We start from the raw sequence: 24,341 nt of genomic DNA, 5'->3' as shown, positions 1-24,341 counted from the left end.
CGAATGCAGGCGAAATCCGCGCCGCGCGGATCAGATTTCATTTAAATACCTACTTATTTTAAGCAAAGTATAGGTTCATAGATCTACTTACTTTGTTTGACATATTTTTGCTTCCTACACTTTCATCAATCGTTCCATACACGCCCGCCGGTTCAGAATAGATCTTACTGAACCTTTTCTACGGACATCTCCAATTCGGTCGATGTACGTCATTCTAGGTCTTACCTACTTAATACTTACTTGTATTTACAAGTAAAAGGAGAATCCGATCCGGGTCCTTCTTAATGCAAAGAATCTCACTAGACGTCCAGCAAGGCAATGCGGCCAACATAATGGACACTTTTGTACAGGGGTCATTGAGAGGAGCCTCGTTTGAATAGTTGTCCTTTTTTTATTGTGCTGTTTTTCTTTCTATTGTCCAGTAAATATTTGACATATAAGGCGTGACAACTTCATAATCGTTATATTAACATAATATTAGGTCTAAATATTACTTACAATACTTAAATTATAAATAGAATAAATTATAAAAAGAAGCCTTTTTTATGAATGTACAAACAAACTATAAACTTAATTATGGTGGTATATAGCGTACCGTAGCTTTATTGCTAGACTCTTTGTAGTACCTCACAATCGCTTTCCGTAGAAAATATTTGCCTTTAATAAACACAAAATTTCCACATCTGATAAAATATCTTGACAGTGACTCAATACATCACTAAATACTGGATGCGAGTGTACTTTACTGAATATTTCCAAAAGTATTCTCTGTAGTTGACGTCATTGAATCACTTGTACTGACACATGACACTCGTTTCAACAGTGCTTGCTCGTTCCTCATATCGAAGAGAAAATCTGAAGAAACGCTTCCTTATCATTTTATCTAAACGCAAAGTAATCAGTGTTAACTCAAGATTTACAAATATCATTAAGATTATACATGAGTCATAAAACAATTCACTGCAAGAACATTGCGGCTTGAAGAAGTGTAATATTATAGAGATAGGAATGTAAAACTTAGGCTTGAATTTTATTTAGTATTATTAGTAACTAATGGAGTAGATAAAATAAATCGAATAACAAAACATATTGAAAAAGATAATCATTTAAATAATAAATATAAATTGGTGCTGTGAAAATGTCAGAAAAAATTGACTGTGAAAAGAAATCTAAGACAGAAGAAAATGAAAAAACTGATTACGATCCTTTTGAGCATCGAGAAATTGAAAAACCGATATCGTGAGTACTCAGCAAAATATTTTGTTTGACTCAGTGCGAATGGAAAATGTAGAAACCGTTCAGATGTTTATCTTCCCGGTCAAGTCGTAAAAACCGACAGAGGGATTGCGTCCTTTCTCACATTATGAGCGATAGTCTGATCGTCTGTCACAATATGATTTACTTATTTATTTAATACGAGTAGTTCCTTTATTAAATGTGGTTCCTCTTATTCATTTTAAGAATTCGTAACAACAATGACTGCAAATTGTCTTCTTACTATCCGTGGCCCTCCCCAACCCATTTGGATTAACGGTAGTGTTTAAGTATGTTTAGACATACACTCATGACTGTTTTTAAAACAACTTTCAATGAAGCACGATATTACGAATTATAATTTAGTAGGGTAGTTTCCAACTAGTCAAATCAGTTACACTTTATTAAACGTCAAGGCTTTTTGGCGGGAAACGGGAACGGGACAGTTGCTTTCTTCATTGAATAATCTAATAATTAATACGAAGTGGTGTTTTGTGGTTGATGATCGCATTAAGTTAGTCGGAAGACATTCGCGAGTGTTATTATATTGGAGTATTCAATAAACAAAGTGTATCTGCCTATTTTCGCTTCGTGTCAAGAAGCCGCTTCATAACTCGAAAGTTTATGCGGACTTTCGAGTTAATTCGTTTGGGGTTCGGAGTAGGAGTCTACTCCGAGGGTGGGGGCTTAGTTTCATCATCATCACCTTTCATCATTTCATTAATCATCAAGAAAAAAAATACGTAAGACATGGCTGTATGGGCATAGTTCCCTTTGCCTTACCCTTCGGGGAAAAACCAAAACAAAAAAAAATTATTAAACGTCAAAACACAAAGTTTCTGTAGAATTTTTATGACAAAACATCCTAAGACGTCATAGAAAAACGTGATAAAATGTCGCACTTATTATTACATTTTTCTTATTAAAATTCATAAATAAGTTAAATAGACAAAAGTAAACTATTTTGTCTCCTTTAGATCTGTCTTTATTTAGTAAACAGAATTTCATAATTTATCTTTGACCTAGGAAACTACCCAATTGTCTATCTGGAAAAGAATGGCCACCATTCATTATAGTCTGAAACTTACTTACACTTTTTCTGTTACGTTAGTTAATAATTTAACAAAATATGTTCTAATTGAAACTTGATGAACATAACATAAGATAAGCTTACGACTATATCCCAATTGGGGTAGTCAGAGGTACATCCATTGCAAGAATGAACTAAGTACCTACGCCGCACCGAGCTTTCTGTTAGACCAACGTGATGGTGGTGCGCCGTACTACCGTTTTTATTGGTCGAGCCAACTGTGCTAGTGAAAATTAATAACTCATTGGTGCAAGTCCGGTACCGGGTTTCGAACCGGTGCTCCCCGTCTGAGAAGCAAGCAAGTGAACCACGGGACTGCAGTGACCTCTGTTAAACATAAACAGCTCATATGTGCATCTCACAGCCCGCTACAGGCCTCCTAACGTCAACCAACTGCAGAGAGTATGAGCCATAATAGAGTATATAAACTGCCTATATACGTCCCACGCTGGGCACAGGCCTCCCCTCAATCAACCGAAGGGGGTATGGAGCATACTCCTCCACGCTGCTCCACTGCGGGTTGGTGGAGGTGTTTTTACGGCTAATAGCCGGACCAACGGCTTAACGTGCCCCTCCGAAGCACGGAATCATCTTACTTTTTCGACAATCAGGTGATTCAAGCCTGAAAGTCCTTACCAAAAAAGGACAGTCTCACAAAGTGATTCGACAATGTCCCCATCGGGAATCGAACCGGACCTCCAGATCGTGAGCCTAACGCTCTAACCACTAGACCACGGAGGCTGTGCCATAATAGAGTATAACTTATTTACTTTATTACGGATATTACTACATAACATAACGACTTATTAATTACAATTAGTGATTATTCTACATGTGAAAGCTTGTAATTGGCCTCAATTTAGCTTACGTTTGTTGTCATTTGTTTCAGTTTTCATCATGTTAGCTTTGAACTAAAATCGTTTAAAATAATAAATAAGTTTTATAATAGTTTCAATGCGCCGTGATAGCGCAGTTGGTAGAACGCTTGCCTCTCTCTCACTTTGAGGTCGCAGGTTCGAATCCAGCATAAGCCTAAACCAATGATCGTCGAATTTGTTTTCAAATTCATGTTTGGATCATAAATGATTATCACGTGCCCAGCGGTGAAGGAAAACATCGCGAGGAAACCCACATTCTCGAGAAATGCGTTTTCAGGGGTATGTGACTTAACATGTATTGGGCTGATTTATCAAAGTACAGAAGCCAGTGTTGTGACAGTCATTAGCGTTGGCGTAGTGGTGCATCAGTCGATCGATTCTGACCTAACATTACTGACTTTTAATTATTTTTTCCAGGGACATAAGAGCAACAGCAAACTTGGTAAAATCTTCACTGGGGTCTGGTCTTCTGGCAGGGCCATTAGCGTTCGTGCAGTCAGGGTGGGGTATAGGCATCTTAGGCACCATCATCGTGGGGATTCTTTGTGGTCATTGCATACATATACTAGTAAGTTATATACTTTTTTAAATAAAATAGTTTAGCGTTTGACCACAATCTCACCTGATGGTAAGTGACGATGTGGTCTAGGGTGGATCACGCTTACCTGGCAAATGCCTATTCACTGTAGCCTTGAAGACGATTGTTGAGATATGCTTCATTTCTTCATCATCATCACGGGCCTTCCCTATGGTTGGATAGGGAGATCGGGCCTTAACCAATCACTCAGGCCCAGTGCGGATTGATGATTATTAACGACTGCTAATGCAGCCGGACCCAACGGCTTAACGTGCCTTCCGAAGCACGGAAGAGCTCGAGATGAAAACTTTTTTTTTTTTTTGGGTGGTATTTAAGCTTTATTCCCTTCATGTATTATGTTTAAGGCTTTTTTATGGAAACTATTATCTACCTAGTTCTTTTCAGTGTCATCTCGTAGATGATAGTATTTTTTTCTTCTAGTTATTACTAATGGTTGATTTCGTATAATTTCCTATAACTCTGTTTGGTACTTCTATTTTCTTAATATTGCTGTGCAATATGCTACCTGTTAAAAAGAAATACTTTTTACTAAACGTCAAAATGAAAATTTTCTTTGAAGTTTGTATGAAAATACTGTTCTTTGACGTCATCAAAAAAGTGGTCAAATGTCGTACTCATTGTTACTTAATTTATAAATAAAATTCGAAAATATGTCCAAAAGTAAAATGAAATTGATTTTTTATCATCTTATATTGGCTACTTACTATTTTTAGATTAGTATTTTACTTATAATTTATCTTTGACACAGTAAAATACACCAAGTAATTACCTAATTTAATTTTGTTTTTACACGCGGAAATCAAAACAAAACAACAGTAAAATACCTAGTTCTAAAATCAAACTCTGATACACGATAAATCTAGTAAATAAAGACACTGGCAATGTGCGTTTTTGTGAGTTTTCCGAATGGAAATACGATAATTGCCATGGGACATTAAGAAAATAAAAATACTTCTGTAACTAGCTTTTATTTAAATAATATTATAGAGTCTATTTTCCCTATGCCCGGTGTTTATGAATATAAACAACGATGTTTGGTTGTACAGTGCATCTATGTAAACTACATTGGAATTACATACAATGATAGGACGTTTGTTAACCTTCAATTCTTCTGTAATTTGACCTCCAAGGCCTTTAGATGACATGTTGATTGTAAGCATTCTTCCTCCAACAAGATATTATTATTTTCTTATTGAATTCGACGTTATGAGTTCTAGCGGCCTCTGTGGTCCAGTGGTTGAGCGTTGTGCTCACGATCCCGAGGTCCCGGGTTCGAATCCCGGTGGGGACAAATCAGAAAAATCAATTTGTGATCCCCAGTTTGGTTAGGACATTACAGGCTGATCACCTGATTGTCCAAAGTAAGATGATCCGTGCTTCGGAAGGTAAGTTAAGCTGTTGGTTACTACTTGCTGATATAAGTACGTAGTCTTTACATGAGTCATGTCAGGAGCTTATGGCGGCTCAATATTAACCCTGACACCAGTGTTGATAGGGTTGGTAATCCACGTCACAACCCACACGATAGAAGAAGAAGAGAAGAAGTTGGAATTCATGTTTGGATTGTAGATAATTGATATCACGTGGTTTCCAGGAATTGTGTCCGTTTATTAGCAATATAGGCTCGCCCCCTGCGAGGAGTAGATGCATATACTATACGTTCGGCAACGAACATTCCTAGTACTTACATGATACATAATATACATATTTTTGTCTCCAGGTAGAAACTTCTAGAGGATGCTGTCGAAAGGAAAAGAAACCAATGCTTGGTTACGCAGAGACATGTAAATCGACGTTTTCCAACGGACCCAAATGTGTCAGGCGTTTCGCAAACGCGGCGAGGTATTATGTCAGATTAATATCAATTTACTTTGACAAACGAGTTGTTATGGTAATTTTGTATGTCACATGAATAGATGTCAGTATAGGGCATACTCAGATTTGTGAACGAAAGCAACAAGTGGGTGTTTAGGTATTTCCCTCAATCAGCGCTTATCGCTATCGACCCACTGGCTTAGGCCCACTAGGGTCGATTAATTCTTTCAAATATTTTTCCTCTCAGACTACGCCCTGAGCCGAGGTTCGCGCCCAACTGGGCACCCTCAGGCCTGTTGTCTTAAACATTGTACCGGGTGATAGCCTTCAGCGCTCCCTATTTGCCCGGCCAAGTAGTTAATGGCATCTGCGGCAAATCTACAATAAGTCACGTCAAAAAAAGGTGTTTAGGTATCCATCTGATGGCCTAATAATGTGGTGAATGACTTTCTAGTTCTATAATCAAAGTTCTATAACTAACATAGAGTAAGTATAGGAAATTACTAACCATTGTATGTTAATTTTAAGGCAATTTATTTATTTAATTATAATTTATTAAATGTAACGAATTGTATGGGCCTGGTTGCCTGAATAAAGAATTTGAATTATTATAATTGCTAATGTATAAAAACACATTGGATACCTGGAACATAGAATAATTTGTACGCGTATGTATGTCTATCTATATAATATAATACGTTGAAAGTCTCTCTTGTCACGTAGGTCAGCTGGAAGAAATCTCTTTATTTAGAGATAAGCTTGCCTGTACTATCTGTTTTCTTTGTATGTTTCTTGTGTCTGTTTCATTGTGTACAAATAAATAAATAAATAAATAGAACAAGGAATAATACTACGTATAGAACGGCAACTCCCCGCTCCCCACCAGCGTCTGAGCTAGGTTTATCTCACCTCCACTCGAACATAGTTTAGACTTCGTATAGTATCAGACGTCACACACACACACACACAGTCACAGTCACAGTCACAGTTGCGCGTGTACGATTATGTCAATGTGTAGTGTCTGTGCAAAACGAGGTTGTTTGTATGAAGTATCCGCGGTGTGCCTGGAAGGTGTCTCGTGTCGCACTGGGTACCCGTTAACGAGTCGTCGCTAACTGACATATCTGAATTTTTTGCCGAATCTGTTTTACACCTTTTGCCAATAAGACACAAATTATTTTAGCAAAAAAAATTGCAGATACGTCAGTTTGCAAAGTCAGCCACGAAGTGTAGAAATAGGAACATTTGCAACTTGGCTTGTCCCTTAGATCTTAATTGGGTAGTTTCTTATATCAAACATAAATTATGAAATTCTGATCACTAAATAAAGACGATCTGTCTGTGTAAGTGTAAAGGTGACAAAAAAAGTTTTCTATTTAACTTGTTTATGAATTTCAATAAAGAAAAATATATTAATAAGTGCGACATTTTGTCACTTTTTTCTATGACGTCCCAATTCCATAGTAATTTCGTGTTTTGACGTTTATTAAAACATTATACTATCGGAATATATATGAAGCTATAAAATTTAAAATTAAGGACGTTACCTAAAGAGAAGACTGAAGACATTTTCTGGGTGCTTCTCCAAAAAAGATTAAGATGATCAAAGACTAGGCTGTATGGGCTAAGTTCCCTTTGCCTGCCCGAATGGGCAAATAAAAAAAACTCATTTTACTAGTTGGAAACTAACCTATTGCAGTGGGACAGTACCCGCGGTTTCGGGTTGCGCAGATTGCGGGTACCATGCTACAGCTATTGATCTTTTAGTCGCTAACAATGGAAACAGTGCCTAATCCTGCAACTGACTATACAATTAATTAATTATGAAACATTTATATTAATTACTGTTTACATTACTGTCTAACTCTCTTATTTCAGCATAATTACAGAATTTGCATTAACATGCACTTATGTAGGTGTCTGCTGTATTTACACTGTCCTTATATCGGATTCAATAAAACAGGTTTGTACCACATTTATATTCATTTAATTAACGCTTTGCATAATATCAAACAAAATAACATTTCCTTTTTCTTGAATAAATTGATGAATAAATAAATTTCAATGGGCTAAATACTCTGTCTGTTTAGCGTATTCTATTTGTAGTTATGTTCTGTCCTGAGTACAATGAACTGCTAAATAACTAAATATTTTTTTTCTTTTCCAGCTAGTAGACCGATACGCGCCGTCATTCATAATCCCAAGCGAATACTACTCTTTAATAATGTTGATCCCTTTCTGCGTATTATGCCAGATCAAATACCTGAAATGGCTGGCCATATTCTCTCTATTAGCGAACATTCTGCTCGTGGCTACGTATCTGATTTGTTTATACTACATATTCGGTGGGGAAATATCCTTCGCTGATAAGGTGGCTGTTGGCAACCCTGCGAGATACCCTGCTTTCCTGTCGTAAGTTTGCCTCTTCAGTTATAATGTATAACGCGATTCTCACAGGACGCGGATTTCGTTTCAGTGCACGGAATCGGTGTTCATATGCTAGATATCACCGGATTACATAAAGATACAAGTCAATGCGACCTTACACGCGTAACGTACGTCCTTATGTTTACGTCAGGAGCCTATGGCGGCTCAATCATAACACTGACAACAGGGTTGATGAGGTTGGTCATCCATTCATAACCAAAACGATAGAAGAAGAAGAATGCGACCATGTCGATCGCTTCACCGCCAACCACGTCGATGCGAAGCACGGAATAGAAGAAAGAATGGCAAGGTTGGAAAGGCCCTAATGCGCATTTTGTATAAGAACCGCTGTCGCCGATTCAACCCCGCTCTCTTTTACAGCCTACTACTCCTGCAAGCTATGATAGCTCTACTACTTCTGAAATTCCATAACCGGCAATATACATTTTATATTATAGGCTGCAATTTTACCATTACTTTTCATGAGATACTGCAAACAAAAGTACTTTTTGGTAAATTGCCGATCATACTAAGGTCTTTAGCTTTCCTGTAATAAGCACGAACGTTCTTACATGATAGTCGATATTTGATTTTTTACCTGCAGGTTATAATGCACAAGACGGCCTTTTAATATACTATCGCGGACCTCAGTGTGTCGTAAAGTTTGCTAATGAGTGGAGTAGAAAGTTGAAGTATGAATTATTTGCTCATTTTTTTTTGCTCACACTTAGATGGCGCGCGTTTCGCGCTCAATTGGCATATCCAACCCTTTTCTTCTATTCCGTGGTGCGTGGTGTTGTGTCGCCTTGACGTAGTCACAGTTAAACTGAGAAGCAATAGTATTAGCTTGGTTTAAGCGTGTGATGGGTACATTTGAATAGAAATGTGAGTACTGAGAGAGACGTATAGAAAAACACTTAAGTACCTGTTTTTTCGACCTTTTATCTGTGTGATTTTCTCTTAAGACAAGTGCCATAAAATCATTCAAACGTGTAATGAATGTTAATACCATTTCAAGTACTGTTTATTATCTTGATAGAGATGTTTACGTCTGTATATGAGGCTCTATGAACCTTACCACAAGTGATAGTAGCTATAATAAAAAATTTGATTGTATTTACACTTCAATAATTTACAAGGTTTTCAAGAGAATCGATAAAATAGTTACTAAAAATAAAATTATCTTACAAACCTTATGTATTGTAAGAAGAACACCTTACAGAGCAGATAAGGTCCATTTTTGTATTCTGCTTACGCCATGTGAAGAATTTGGCGGGTAATGAAGATAGCTCACGACTATATGCTCCATTAGAGTAGTCATAGAGAGACAAACTAAGTAGAAAACAGATTTATATTACTATACGGTCGTAACGCCGTCAGTCCTTTTAAAATCCAAAACTCCATTGTTTTACTATTGTGTGTGGAAACCTCGGCTTTACGAGGTTACAGGGTGTTAGTGACACCGTAACAAATACTGAGGGGGATGATTCAGACCATGATTCTGAGTTAATATCAACTTTCTGACGCAAAATTCATCCTTTTTGTGTTTTTTTTTAATTATTTTAAGTTGTACACTTTTGCGATTAAAAATTTTAGTTGATATTAGCTCAGAATTATGAGTTGAATAATCCCGCTCAGTGTTCGTTACGATTATTGTTTTATTTTACTTTTTTCAGGACTGTTATCTTCGCCATGGAAGGTGTGGGTGTAGTTATGCCAGTGGAGAATGAGATGAAGAGGCCGAAGCACTTCCTGGGGTGTCCTAGCGTCCTGGTGGTTGCTATGTCAATCATCGTGTTCCTCTACAGCACCCTCGGGCTGTTCGGCTACTTCAGATACGGAGATGCTCTCAAGGGGTCCATCACTTTGAACCTTCCTATAGACGATTGGTTCGTATCATTAAAAAAAATGAGATTAAATTGATCGTTATATATTCCAATGCTGCACTATCTCCGTATGTTACCTACATAATATTCAATGTCTTCTATAAGGCTAGATAAATAGCCATTTGTACTCTTTATTTTAGTATATTTGTTATACTGTTTTGTGCAATGAAGTATTTGTCATGTCACTGCTCGCAACAGTACTTAGGGCACTAAAGTGAGAAAAGGCTGCCTTATCGTTAGGGGTGAACTTTTCCAGACCGTCTGTAATAATGGGGAGTAGATTTGCCGGTTGCCGTGTGGAGGATGGTACAAAGGAGAAACAAACATTGGGAAATTTAATGACGACTAAAAACCCATCTGGACTTTTTCAGTTGACAGAATACTACGCTACCCAATAGCAGATGATGCATTCTAAAAAATAATTTATAATTATTATTATTATTTATTTTTTATAATTTGAATGCATCATCTGCTATTGGGTAATACTCGTAGTAGCTTCTATAAAAAAGCCGAAAAAGCTGTTGATCAAGATTTGTCTTTAATGCTTTTTCTTTCCATTTTTTCAGGCCAGCTATATGCGCCAAAGTGTTCATTGCTCTGTCAATATTCTTCACGTACCCACTTCAATTCTTTGTCGTATTTGACGTGTTCACAAGATACGTGAAGCCTCGGATAAAGGAGAACTATTGGTCAACCACTCAATTTGTAGCAAGAATATTGGGCGTCTGTTTCTGTGGTAAGCTCCCTAATTTTGTGTTTTGAAACATTACATAAGCGATGGGCTGATCACCATCAAACGGTTCATCATCCGTCACTGGAAAGACAAAATTACGTAAGCGTCAAAAATCCTAAATTAGTATAAAATAAATTACCTATGTCATGATAATTTTGTATTGCTACATTGCTAGACATAGAAGATGATAAAAAAAACAATGCAATCTTACGTTGATGTCGTCTAAGCTGGATAAATAAGTAAAAAGATATGATAAAAAAACGAAAAAGCTTTTAACGGCTTTTTCTCAAAATGGCCATTTGGCTCTTAAGTAATTTTGCGTTTCCAGAGACGAAACATTATCTACCTTTTAGAGAACATTTTGTAATTGGCTAAAAGTCTTTGGACTTATGATTTTTAGCTCAGCCTAACTAACTGAGGATACGTACCTAATACAGGCATAAGATAACGGGCTATTCACGGAATTCCACTTACAACGATCTTGACACACCACTTTTGCTTTCTATCACTGAAATATTTTTTTAACGCTCGCCAGTTGAGGATTACATTTATTTTGTTTTAAATTATCGAACAGAACGTCTAGTTCAGCATAGTTAGTGATTATATTTCAACAATGACATTTTATAAAAGCTTCAATGCGCGGATCTGTCAAAGTGCAGAAACGTTCATTAGCATAGTGCTGCATCAGTCAAGATTAGACCGATCGATTATATTGTATCTAACAGCATGTGTAGTTAATACGCGCGGGATATAATTCTTATTTTTTTCAGTGATAATTGGCGTCGCACTGCCTTTACTGGAGCAAATCATCAACATCGTTGGAGCAATGTTCTACTCTATCCTCGGCATCATCATCCCAGCCGTTATCGAGACCGTCTTCCGATGGTACGACCTTGGCAGGTACAACTGGGTGTTATGGAAGAACATTGTCATCATCCTATTCGGTTCCTTCATCTTAATATCCGGATGTACAGTCACCATTTCTGACATCGTTCGGATTCTTACCACTAGAACTGAATAATAAGCAATATTTATACCATTTAATGTGTTATAGTATTAAATTATCAATAAGTAAATTATAAAACAATATAAAAAGTGTTTCTTTTACCCAGTTCACAAATTCAAATTCGAGCTATATTTCAATTAACATTGACATTCAAGATAGAGTTCGTAAAACAGAGTGTTAGTGACGTGTGTCTACGTAACGAGAACTTTGGGGGATGATTAAAATCATGATTCTGAATTGATATCAAGTGGAATTTTCCGTCGCAAAAGTATGGAACTGAAAATAATTTTAATGAATTTTCCGACTTAACTCAGAATAATGGCCTGAAACATCCCCCTCAGTATTAGTGACGATGTCACTAACACCCTGAATAAGCTCACGGCTATATTCCCAATTGACGCAGTCAGAGGTACATCCATCGGAAGATGAACTAAACACCAATGCTTCATCGAGCTACCAAACTCCCAAACCTGCTCAACTGTAAATATTTTTTTATGAAACTAGGTAAGTATACAATTTTGAAAAACGGCCATGTAAATATGAGAAATAAAAAAATTATGGCCCGCCGCTGTCACTATGCAGACACAATTCAACTCACGTTTGTCATTCTATAGTTATTAGATAAAGAATTATTTTTATACACTTTGAAATTTATAAAGATCATTATTATATAAGTACACTTTATTTCTGCCTTAGACCAACGTACTGCGGATAATGTGTATTTAATGAATTAGTTTTTTACCTGCCATTTTGTTTCTATGGACTTCGGTTATCACTATAGATAACATAACATATCATACATAACATAAACATATATACGACCTATATACGACCCACTACTGGGCACAGGCGTCCCCTCAAGCAACCTGAGGGGGGCATGGAACTTGTTTTTACGGCTAATAATCGGGATCAAAGGCTTAACGTGTCCTCCGAATCATGGAATCATCCTACTTTTTCAGACAATCGGGTGAGTCAAGCCCGCAAAGTCCTTACCAAACAAATAACAGTCTGACAAAGTGATTTCGACAATTAAACGGTCGTGAGCCTAACGCTCTAAATACTACTTAGACCACAGAGGCTGTTAAATTCGTTCAATGGAAGTATCGATCATTTACGTTCTAATTTTCATGAAAATCGACCCAGCAGTTTACGCGTGTGTAACAGACGGACAGAGAAACTTTGGCTTTTATAATAATAGTATGGATGACAAACAAAAATTGCTCGTGACCGTGTAAGAAAATTACTAATTTGCAACAATTATGTCTTTGTTTGTCATGTATATAGGTAAAATATTTTTACAGTACTCAGTATACTTGAAGTTACGGATGCAAGTGGGTGTTTTTGATAGAGATGTGAAGCCGCTTGTATCCGGCTTTTATCTCGTGTTGAAAACAATTTAATACTAACTGATAGCAAAGATTATAGTAATAAAACACGTGTTACACTTATCTCGCTTCATCTCACGCCATAATAAAGATCTTAAAACGATCAAATTAAATTCTTGCATTTTTACGGATTTACAATTTGCCACAGTTGGATTTGTTAGACGTAATTAAATTTCTTTAGAATCCAAGTACGTTTTTTCATAGTGTTTAAAAAATGAGTGTTGAGAAGAATCCAGTGGATGTGCAAACCAAACACATTGATTACGATCCATTTGAACATCGGGAAATTAAAAAGCCTAATTCGTAAGTACTAATTTAAAATATACCTTCCCTTTTTATGCATCTTCAATACTTTTATCATGAAATAGAAGAAAGGGATTGGAAAGATCCTAACGCGTATTTTGTATGAGAACGTCTGTCGCCGGTTCGACCTCGGGTGAGAGCCTTCAGCGCTCCCCATTTGTCCGGCCAAGTAGTTAATGCCATCTGCGGCAAACGTACAATAAGTCACGTCAAAAAAAAAGTTTCGACCCCACTCTCTTTTACTAAATACTACTCTTACAAACAGATAACTATGTTAGCTCTACTGCTTCTCAAATTCCATAGCCTCTTTACCGGCAATTTATGAAAGACTACAATTTCATCATTACTTTTCTTAAGACTACTGAATGCAGTGAAATACTGCATACAAAAGTATTTTCTTAATAAATAGCCGATCATACTAAGGTTTCTAGCAGTCCTGTGATAAGGAGGGATCTGCTTGCATGATAGTTGGCATTAAACTTCTTGCCCTACAGATTATAATGCATAAGACGACATATTTAACTTATTTTCGTGGAGGTCCATGCATCGTTTAGTTTGCGGACGAGTGGAATGCAAAGTTGAAGTATGAACTATTTGCTTAGACTTGTATGGCCTGCCTGGCGCGTCCTTTAGCCCTTCCAACCTCTTTCTTCTACTCCGCGTCTTTTATCATAGGACTGCAACCCACGTGTAACCACATCCTTTCTAAAATGGTTAACTTTCATCTTATTTGGGTGATGGGTTTGGATGTTCCGTTGTTACTCTACCCCCTTTTAAGGACTACGGGTGCCACTTGTATATGTTCAACAGTTTCAACTTTAGGGTATATACCTAAAACTTAAAACCGGTTTCTTACCACGTTTAATCAGGAATATGAGATTCATATACATTATTTCTGGGTTACCGCGATAAGAATCCCGTATTATGTGTTTCAGTGATAATAGTATGCACCTACTTCAAGTTATTAATTTACAATTCTAAAGTTTTCCATTCAATATTCTTCTTTATCTACTCATTGTTTGTGTAACCACGTTTTTGTTTATGAAATAGATATTATGTCTGAAGTTAGCTCTGTATACTTTTAAGTACTTAATATATATTTTTCAATTTCAGAGACATCAGATCTTTAGCAAACTTAGTGAAAGCATCTTTAGGGTCAGGCATCCTCGCCATCCCACTGGCTTTCTCCAACTCAGGATGGGGCGTCGGAATCATCGGTACCATCGTCATCGGCTTCATATGTACCCACTGCGTTCATATATTTGTAAGTCACATTTCTTGTACAATCCTGTTGATCTAATGAGACACACTCACCTAGTAAATGTCTGTTCACTGTAGCCTTGAAAACTTTAGCTTGTGTTTTTGGAAACGAAGCTGCTGCAAGCCACACCAGATTCGCAAGTACACAAGTTTTCAAATCAAATCAATAACAAAACAACAATAAACAATAGAAGCGATAATTTTGTACACTGACTACTTACTTATTATTTATCACTGAATCTCGCCAAAATCAGATAGTTTAGTAAGGTAAAATAGGCCGAACTTCTTGTTTCGTGGATAAGTCCGATTTTGGTTTTGGATTATGTGCACCACCCAAAACGTTTCTGATTATAGATAATATAACAAATACAACTCGAAAATAAATATAAGAAATAAAAAGATTCATTGACTCCACTAAGGTGTCCTACATACGGAGAAAGAAGTCACTTGAAGTTCGAATACGTAATGAATGAAAATGACGCCTTTTAGTGTGCATTTAAACTTTAAAATAGCAGTGCAGAGAAGAATACCAATCGCACAGAACGAGAGGACAATAGAGAGGACAACGGTCTCTCAATAGTACCCAGTAATATTATCAATCACACAAAGTAAGAACCCAGTAGAAGATTTTGGCGCCCGCATAAAATGCCCGTGTGATTCGCCCTCAGTTCAAAACAAAATCTCAACAACCCTAAAATCTGGCAAATGTCTCCTCTGTGGTCCTTCAGTTAATATTCGTCAAGAGAAGTCTTTTAAGTTAACGGTCTTTTTGGTGCAATAAAGTGTATATTTGTATTCGTCGTTTTATCTTTCAGGTGGACGTTTCGCGAGACGTTTGTCGCTTAGAAAGAAAACCTTTACTGAACTACGCTGATACTTGTCAAGCTGCCTTTGCCAATGGGCCAAAAAGAGTTAGACCTTTCGCCAACGCTGCCAGGTATGACTATACTGTTAGTCCTCTGAAAAATACCAACCAACCAAAAAATTATAATGTTATTGACACTTACTTATATTATTTCTTGTAGAAGGTACGGTCATGAGCAATACAATATAGTACACTTTCGTACCATGTCACACTCACTTATTTGTCAAATTATGTAATTTGTTAGTGCTACAGGATTCTAAAGTGGGTGAATTAAATATTTACTCATGTCATAACTGAACTTTGAACAGCCTTTTTTTATACGTATTGATTTCAGTGTATTTTTCTGAGTTTACATAGCACTTAATATATAAAAATATATTTTCAGGATATTTGCAATATTCTCCCTGCTGTTCACTTACATTGGCGTGTGCTGTATCTTCACAGTGCTTATAGCAGATTCCTTAAAACAGGTAAAGTATGATTTTATACGTATTTACGTGTTTAATCGTCATCATCATCTCCGTAGCGTTCTCTTATCACGTTTCTAACGGGGTCCGCTTACCTAACCTGAAGATTTGACAGATCCAGTTTTATTACCTATTTAGGTAATAAAATATATAAATTATATGTCCTATTTTGCATATGTTCAGGGGAGTTAAAACGCCACATTGAAGTAACTCATCTAAAACAGCAATATTGCAATTTGCTCATAATTATAAAAGTGCGCAATGTTAACAAATATCAATTATCAATATTGCTTTTTAGATGAAATGGTTCAATATGGCCTTTTTAACCCCTCTGTTATATTGATTTTATCATCTGACAAGATTATATTAACTACTTATAGTATTTGTATCAATAACCGCTATTTAGCTCTTTATTTCCTCAACTATAACTTTGTTTTCCTACGAGTACAATAAAGTATATTGTATTCAATACTATTACATTATGATTCCAGCTGTTAGACCGCTACATTCCTGACGCAATCCTCCCAGTTGAGTACTACTGCTTGATCTTCCTCGTGCCTTTGTGCGTCATCACTCAGATCAGGTAATTATTTATTATAGTTATTAATTAGTATAATATTATAAGTCATCTTTCCAGCCACTCGGGGACATAGTGATTGATCCCTTCCCAATATGATGGGCAATTGTTATGAGCGGTAGGCCCTTGTCATCGTAAGGCTCATTATATTCATCTTACTTTGTATCAACAGTGATAGCAATTTGTCTTTGATTACTTATGACTCTGCTCGTTCCAAAAAAAAAACGGGACTTTATGTATCCATATCCCAAGTGCAGGTATTCTTTTTTTCTTACAATACATCACTATTCGGAAGAATTTCAAAGCAATATGTACCTACTTTCTTGTTTCATAGTTTTGAGAGTGTGATGTGGGTTTTAGTTTTTGAACCTATATTTTCCAAATAGGTACTTACCTTTTTAAAAAATCACATTTAGAATAATCCGGATGTGACTTTTGTTAACAAAACGACAATAGATAAGTTAGTTTCAATCCAGGTAAAAAATGTGGACTAAATTTTTACCCCGATTAAAATTAAATGAAAGAAATCCAGATTTTGTTAAAGAAAATCGCAACAGAATGTGATTTTTAAAAAGTCGCATACGTTGCTTTCACTATAAGGCAACGTTATACAAATTTATCAAAAAACGCAGCAGCCATGTGACAGCAGCGCGTCTAATCTGAAAGCAATGGAAGCGATAAGGCTGCTAATTGCCTTCTTACTTTTGTATATTTATTTTGTTTGTGTAATGAAGTATATTACAATGTAATAATACAATAATATGATATAGCCGGGTGAGTACCCTCAGCGCTCCGCATTTGTCTGGCCAAGTGGTTAATGCAGTTAATCTACAATAAGTAACGTTAAGAAAAGAAACGAGGACTTCGCATTAACAGAGTGAGAACCCGGCTGTGTAATGGCAGGTTGAATAATCCCGTCCGAGTCAGATTTTTTTGATTATTGTCGTTTATTGTTTCAGGCACCTGAAATGGCTGGCTCCCTTCTCCCTGCTTGCCAACGTGCTGCTTATTTCTACCTTCGCGATATGCCTGTACTACATCTTCGGAGACGAGATCAGATACGACGATAAGAGAATCGTTGGAGACGCGGCTAGATTCCCTGCATTTTTATCGTAAGTTTTTGCTTTCAAAATATAAATTCATTGTTTTTAATCTAACCTATTTGTCTAAAGTAGTCTATAGACACAATTATGTACCTTCTATGTATTTGGTTTGCCTCTTTTGCAAACATTTTCAGTCTTCTATCGTGAGGGCTGTGAGGTGGAATACCAGATTCATCAACCCTGATGTCAGGGTTATGATTGAGCCGCCAAAGGCCCCTGACATGGCTCATGTAATGATTACTTACTTACATCAGTAAATAGTAACCGGGACCAACGGCTTAACGTGCCTTCCGAAGCACGGATCATCTTACTTTCGGATAATCAGGTAATCACCTTGTAATGTCCTAAACAAACTAGGCCTCCGGATAGTGAGTCCAACGCTCAACCACTAGACCACAGAGGCCGCATGGAGCCGTGGTAGCCCAGTTGGTACAACGATTGCCTCTCACTTTGAGGTCGCAGTTTCGAATCCAGCACAGGCCTAAACCAATGATAGTCGAATTTGTTTTCGAATTCATGTTTGGATCATAAATGATTATCACGTGCTCAGCGGTAAAGGAAAACATCGTGAGGAAACCCACATTCCCGAGAAATGCATTTTCGGAGTTATGTGACCTAACCTGTATTGGACTAGTTTTTCCCTTTGTGGATTGGAAGGCTTCGTGGATGGTTTTCCCCTTCCGGGCCTGTCAAATCTTCAGGTTAGGTAAGCGGACCCTGTGAAAAACGAGATAATGCTAGGAAGATGATGATACTACTTTATTGAGCACAATGGACACAAGGAGAAAAGGTATAGGGCGGTCTTATAGCTCATGCAGCAATTTCTTCCAAGCAACCTACCGTATCAACAATTCCATGCATTCCAGCACAGTGATCTTCGCGATGGAGGGCATCGGCGTGGTGATGCCGGTGGAGAACGCGATGAAGAAGCCGCAGCACTTCCTCGGCTGCCCCAGTGTGCTCGCCATCGCCATGACCCTCATCACCGTCCTCTACACAATCCTCGGGCTCTTCGGGTACTTCAGATACGGCGACGTGCTTCGAGGCTCCATTACTTTGAACCTACCCATGGATGACTGGTACGCCGGTTACACTGTTTACTACCGCATAGCGATCAGGTTGTTAAAAAGGCCACATTGAAACAACATTGCAATTTGATATTTGCGCATTTAAAAATAAGTGTCCAATGTCATAATTAAAACACATAATAACGGGTGCTTACCGCGTTCAAAGCAGGGATATGAGACTCCCGATATTTCGACACTACTGCTTACTTACTTTCGGCAAAGGAACCACTAAATACATTACTTGTTTCTTTACAGGCCCGCAATCTGTGCAAAGTGCTTCATAACATTGTCAATATTCTTCACATATCCACTTCACTTCTTCGTGGTGATCGACATAGTGACTCGGTTCCTTGAGCCTCGTATACCCAAGAGATACGAGAACCTTACCCAAATCGGAACTAGAATGGCAATTGTCATATTTTGCGGTAAGTTTTTATTTAGGCGCTTTTGATTGGACATACATATTTAATAACGCCTGAGATAATGTTTAGGTCTTGTCTTGACGGTATTGTCGGCAGAAATGTGGTTATGAGGTTTTGCTATAAAATTTCTTCCAGGCATGAAACATCCAACATGTCATTTTGGTTTTATTAGTTTCTTGTACTTTGTAGAGCCGTGGGTATTTGGATATTCATATTTGATATGTTAAGAGTGTTGGGACCCCAGCTCGGCGACAATAGATGGCGTAAGTGTAGCCATACCATACGGTGATCGAAATTATTATTTTTGTCATAGATAGACTAAGCTAAATGAACTCTACACCTTTTTGCCACCTACAACGTCTAGACACAGAGTAAACGTGAAGAAAATAGGAAGAATTTTCAATATTTTTTCTTGTTTGTAGGTTCTTGAGACCTTCAAGTAAATGCAAAAATATGTCTGGGTCCGAAGTTATTGTCAACTTTCCAGTTAAATGTAATTTTTATTACTTATTATTAGAAACTTGGTACATATTATAAAAAATGTTTTGTAAAGGTTTATTTGTACTTAACAAAAAGCGGACGTAATTTCAGACCCAGAGTAAACCTGAAGAAAATAGGAAGGATTAATTATAATATTTCTTATTGTTTGTAGGTTCTCTAGATCTTCAAGTAGTGACAAAAAGGTGTAGAACTCATTTAGTTTAGTTTATCTATGACAAAAATAATAATAATAATTTTGATCACCGCTACACTTAAGGCATCTATTGTTACTGAGCGAGGGTCCCAACACCCTTAATATATATTATTATTTTCGTTATTATACACTTATCATAATATTTATTATATTATGTAAACTGCGTGAATCACTAAGCGGTTTTACGTTATATTTTTATTAGAAACTATACATATATGTAGGAAAGTGTGATTACTATGGAAGGATAAGTGAATGGGAATTTGATTGTTTATGGTATGAAGGGAGGATGGTTAATGAATGGGACGTAAGGCAGTTTTAAAAAATAAGAAAGGCGAGTCTATAGTGGGATGTCAGTTAGGGTTAGAGGATAAGGGAAGAAGCTTTTATTGTTTTGTTAAAATTAATTAAAATAGTTGGAGTAAAGATATTTAAAATATCCCGTTTTATTTCTACATCCCACATAAGAACAACAACAAATAACAACAACACAACAACAACAAATAACAACAACACAACAACAACAATAACATCAACAACAACAATGACAATATTTTTTCAACCAGGTGGAATTGCCGTCGCGCTGCCGATGCTGGAACAGATCATCAACATAGTGGGGTCCTTGTTCTACTCTATCCTGGGCCTGATCATCCCTGGAGTGATAGAGACCGTCTTCAGATGGGAGAACCTCGGCAGATACAACTGGATACTGTGGAAGAACGTCCTGATTGTCCTCTTTGGACTCGGATGTCTGCTATCTGGCTGCATGGTCACGATACAAGATATTATAGAGCTTATGAATAGGAAAACTGAATAATAATAAATAAAATTATTGAATGTTGTAGCTGTGTTTACTTTTTTAATTACATACTAGACCATTGCAGACAGTGATACGGTTGGGTTAAAAGCTCGCAATTATTTTTAATACATAATATATACTTAATTCGCGCCCGTATACCTACTTACATGGGGTGACTAGAACCACAATTTATCAAAGACATCTTGCAGCTACTGTTGATATGACGTCCTAAGATCTTATTTATATATATATATATAATGGGGAGCGCTGAAGGCTCTCACCCGGTACAACGTTTAAGACAACAGGCCTGAGGGTGCCCAGTTGTTATCTATTTATTAGAGGAATGAGCAATCGCAGCCACTATCTATCTACTCGGCCTGTGTGCTATACCACTGCTGGGTATAGGCCTCCTCTCTTTATTTATTTATTTACACGCCATCCTGTCCGGTCCTGTGCAAGTCTCATCCATTGCTTTCCGGCTTTCCTCACAATGTCATCCGACCATCGGGCTGGTGGTCTGCCTCGATATCGCATACCATCCCTTGGCCACCATTCAGTATCGCAACCACTACAAAAATAAATTGTTTATAAGTAATCCCAAGAGTAACAAAGTGTTTGTAAATGATGAAACGCTAAATGAAGTTTCAAGTATATTTATAGTTCACACCCAATTTGTACTCGCTAAAGCGTGGCTCCATTCATTATCTTCATATTCTGCACGAGCCAAGTGCGCACACGTGTTGTGTGTCAGAAGAGGACGGAGAATTTAAAACATTTTTTTTAACTACTGTTTAACATTGAATCCGTCAATCCTTCGAAGAGTTCTAAGTTATTTTATTTTTGTAACGGACAACATACAAATAATAACAGAAGAATTAAGAGTTAGTTTACTTGCAAGTCGTCACACCACGCACATGCACAATCAAATGAACAACGAAATAATATAAACTATTCAAAATTGACGGCAGAAGAATTGAATTAGGCAGAAGGCAAGAGGGGAACCACTGCCCTATTTTTACCTTAAAAGTAGCGTGGAGAAGAATGCTACACCGACAAGAGCGTGGCTCTTAAATTAGTGATGACAATGAAAATTGACGGAAACAATTCATCATTATGGTCCACAAGTTTGGCGTCCATGGCCTTGTAGTAGGGTGCGCTGCTAGAATATTTGTCCGGCCAAGTATATTTGTCCGGCCAAGTAGGTATATTTGCCCGGCCAAGTAGATTTTTCCGGCCAAATACATTTGTCGGCCAAGAAGTTAATGCCGTTTCCAACAAATCTACAATAATCATCATCTCCTTAGCATTATCCCGTTTTTCGCAAATTCGACAATCATTGGTTTAATACTACAGCAAAAATGAAAGAATGAGTGAGTGAAGTGAGAGTTTCACTACTGAATACGTTTTTTTTTTTTGACGTGTCTTATTGTAGATTTGCCGCAGATGGCATTAACTACTTGGCCGGACAAATAGGGAGCGCTGAAGGCTCTCACCCGATACAACGTTTAAGACAATTGGCCTGAGGGTGCCCAGTTGGGCGCGAACCTCGGCTCAGGGCGTTGTCTGAGAGGAAAAATATTTGAAAGAATTAATCGACCCTAGTGGGTCGATAGCGATAAGCTATGAATGAGGGAAAGTGAACACGTTAAGATAAGTGCAATAACTACGAAAAAATAGGTATAGGATTAACCTTTAAAACATCAGGTTGCTTTTATAATACTATTTCAATCTTTTAAGAAAGTAAATATAATAATAAAAAATGTTACTGGAAAACCATTCCAGTTCTAATTATTTTTTTTTTTGCTACTAGGTAACAATAGTAAATTATAATAATGTAAGTAGTTGTAGTATAACAACGCACATAATAACGGGTTCTTACCGCGTTTAAATGGGGATATGAGACTCCCGATATTTCGACACTGTTGTTGTTGATAATAACCGCGTAAACTTAAAACAATGTATGTATGTATGTAATGTAACAGCCTCCGTGGTCTAGTGGTTAGAGCGTTAGGCTCAAGATCTGGAGGTCCGGGTTCGATTCCCGATGGGGACATTGTCGAAATCACTTTGTGAGACTGTCCTTTGTTTGGTAAGGGCTTTTCAGGCTTGAATCACCTGATTGTCCGAAAAAGTAAGATGATTCCGTGCTTCGGAAGGCACGTTAAGCCGTTGGTCCCGGCTATTAGCCGTAAAAACACCTCCACCAACCCGCAGTGGAGCAGCGTGGTGGAGTATGCTCCATACCCCCTCCGGTTGATTGAGGGGAGGCCTGTGCCCAGCAGTGGGACGTATATAGTTGTAGTACTTATGTTACAAAACAAGAAAATCATCTAGGTAATCTGGTCTCATACAAAACGTCATTATCATTACATTCAATCCTTCATTGTTTGAGAGAATGTAGTTTACTATATTTGCCAAGCTTCAGAGGATATGATAACTTTATTTACGTTACACCTGCCAGTATTATTAGACGATGACGAGAAATAACTAAGTAACTAAAAAAATGCTCATTTGGCGCAATCTTACATGAAAGATGCGTAGGTATCACTAAAAATACAATGTAATTACCTGTCACAATTTTATCACCAACAATTGGGTAGTTTCATAGGTCGAAGATAAATTATGAAATTCTGATTAAGTACTAAATAAAGACAGATTAAATAAAGAAGCAACGAATTCTTATTTATAAACGTTAACTTATTTGTGAATGTTAATAAAGAAGGAACACAAGCACGGGGTACAGTTTTTTTTGTTTTTTTTTTACGTGACTTATTGTAGATTTGCCGCAGATGGCATTAACTACTTGGCCGGACAAATGGGAAGCGCTGAAGGCTCTCACCCGGTACAACATTCAAGACAACAGGCCTGAGGATACCCAGTTGGGCGCGAACCTCGGCTCAGGGCGTCGTCTGAGAGGAAAAATATTTGAAAGAATTACTCGACCCTAGTGGGTCGATAGCGATAAGCGCTGAATGAGGGAAATCGTAGACCATGCTGGCGGGGTCGGTATCGGGGTCCTGAAGTGTTTGGTGTCGCGAGCTGATTGGCTGCCTCTATGGCTAGAGTAATCGGGTCGTCGACATCGTATATTACGTCCTTCCGTATTTATAAACGTTAACTTATTTGTGAATGTTAATAAAGAAGGAAGCACAAGCACGGGGTTCAGAAGCGCGTCAGATTTTTAAAGACGATTTCAGCTCGCGATGAAGCGAGCGGCAACTTCCGACCCTAGAGCTGGCAGTTATTTTGCCCAAGGGGTCAGTTTAGCGGCGCAGAGAGGCAACGTGGCCAGTATTCTGGGGACTTTGCGTCGATGTGGTGAGCTGGAGGACATTCTTTATTTATAGATTTTTATTATTATTTCAAAATTGTTTTTAATAATCTGTGTGTTGTTACAATTGTAGTTGAATGGAATGTACTTATAAAGAAAAATGTAATAACAAGTGACATATTCTCGCGTTTTTCTATAACGTCACAGGCTGCCTTTCATACAAATTCCATAGTAATTTCGTGTTTTGACGTTTAGTAAAAAGTAACTGATTGTACTAGTTGGAAACTACCCTATTTAAATACCTATGTTAAATATAGTCCTAAACATAACAGTATTCCTCATGCCAGCGTAAATTCTGAAGTTAAGTTTAAAATTGAGTATATCGTTGCCTTTATAGTGAAAACCAAATAAGTAAGCGCATTTATGAACAATAACATTTAAAAG

The 24,341-nt window shown here is 37.3% G+C and overlaps 2 protein-coding genes across 2 annotated transcripts; both read left to right on the top strand.

Moving 5' to 3' along the window:
- Positions 1-828: 828 nt before the first annotated feature.
- LOC126366064 (proton-coupled amino acid transporter-like protein pathetic) lies at positions 829-11,762 on the top strand. Its single transcript, XM_050008977.1, has 8 exons — positions 829-1,239; positions 3,640-3,790; positions 5,541-5,662; positions 7,514-7,598; positions 7,803-8,047; positions 9,739-9,951; positions 10,515-10,684; positions 11,452-11,762. The coding sequence occupies exons 1-8, from the start codon at positions 1,139-1,141 to the stop codon at positions 11,700-11,702; spliced, it is 1,338 nt and encodes a 445-aa protein (XP_049864934.1). The 5' UTR covers positions 829-1,138; the 3' UTR covers positions 11,703-11,762.
- A 1,252-nt stretch (positions 11,763-13,014) lies between these two features.
- Positions 13,015-20,669, top strand: LOC126366065 (proton-coupled amino acid transporter-like protein pathetic). The gene is made up of 9 exons (XM_050008978.1): positions 13,015-13,375; positions 14,489-14,639; positions 15,451-15,572; positions 15,886-15,970; positions 16,459-16,550; positions 17,504-17,656; positions 18,514-18,726; positions 18,970-19,139; positions 20,394-20,669. The coding sequence occupies exons 1-9, from the start codon at positions 13,287-13,289 to the stop codon at positions 20,642-20,644; spliced, it is 1,326 nt and encodes a 441-aa protein (XP_049864935.1). The 5' UTR covers positions 13,015-13,286; the 3' UTR covers positions 20,645-20,669.
- Positions 20,670-24,341: the final 3,672 nt, after the last annotated feature.

This window comes from Pectinophora gossypiella, chromosome 4 (assembly GCF_024362695.1).
Source record: "Pectinophora gossypiella chromosome 4, ilPecGoss1.1, whole genome shotgun sequence".
Lineage (NCBI taxonomy): Eukaryota > Metazoa > Arthropoda > Insecta > Lepidoptera > Gelechiidae > Pectinophora > Pectinophora gossypiella.
Note: the sequence above shows the minus strand (reverse complement) of the source record. Positions and strands in the feature narration are given on the sequence as shown.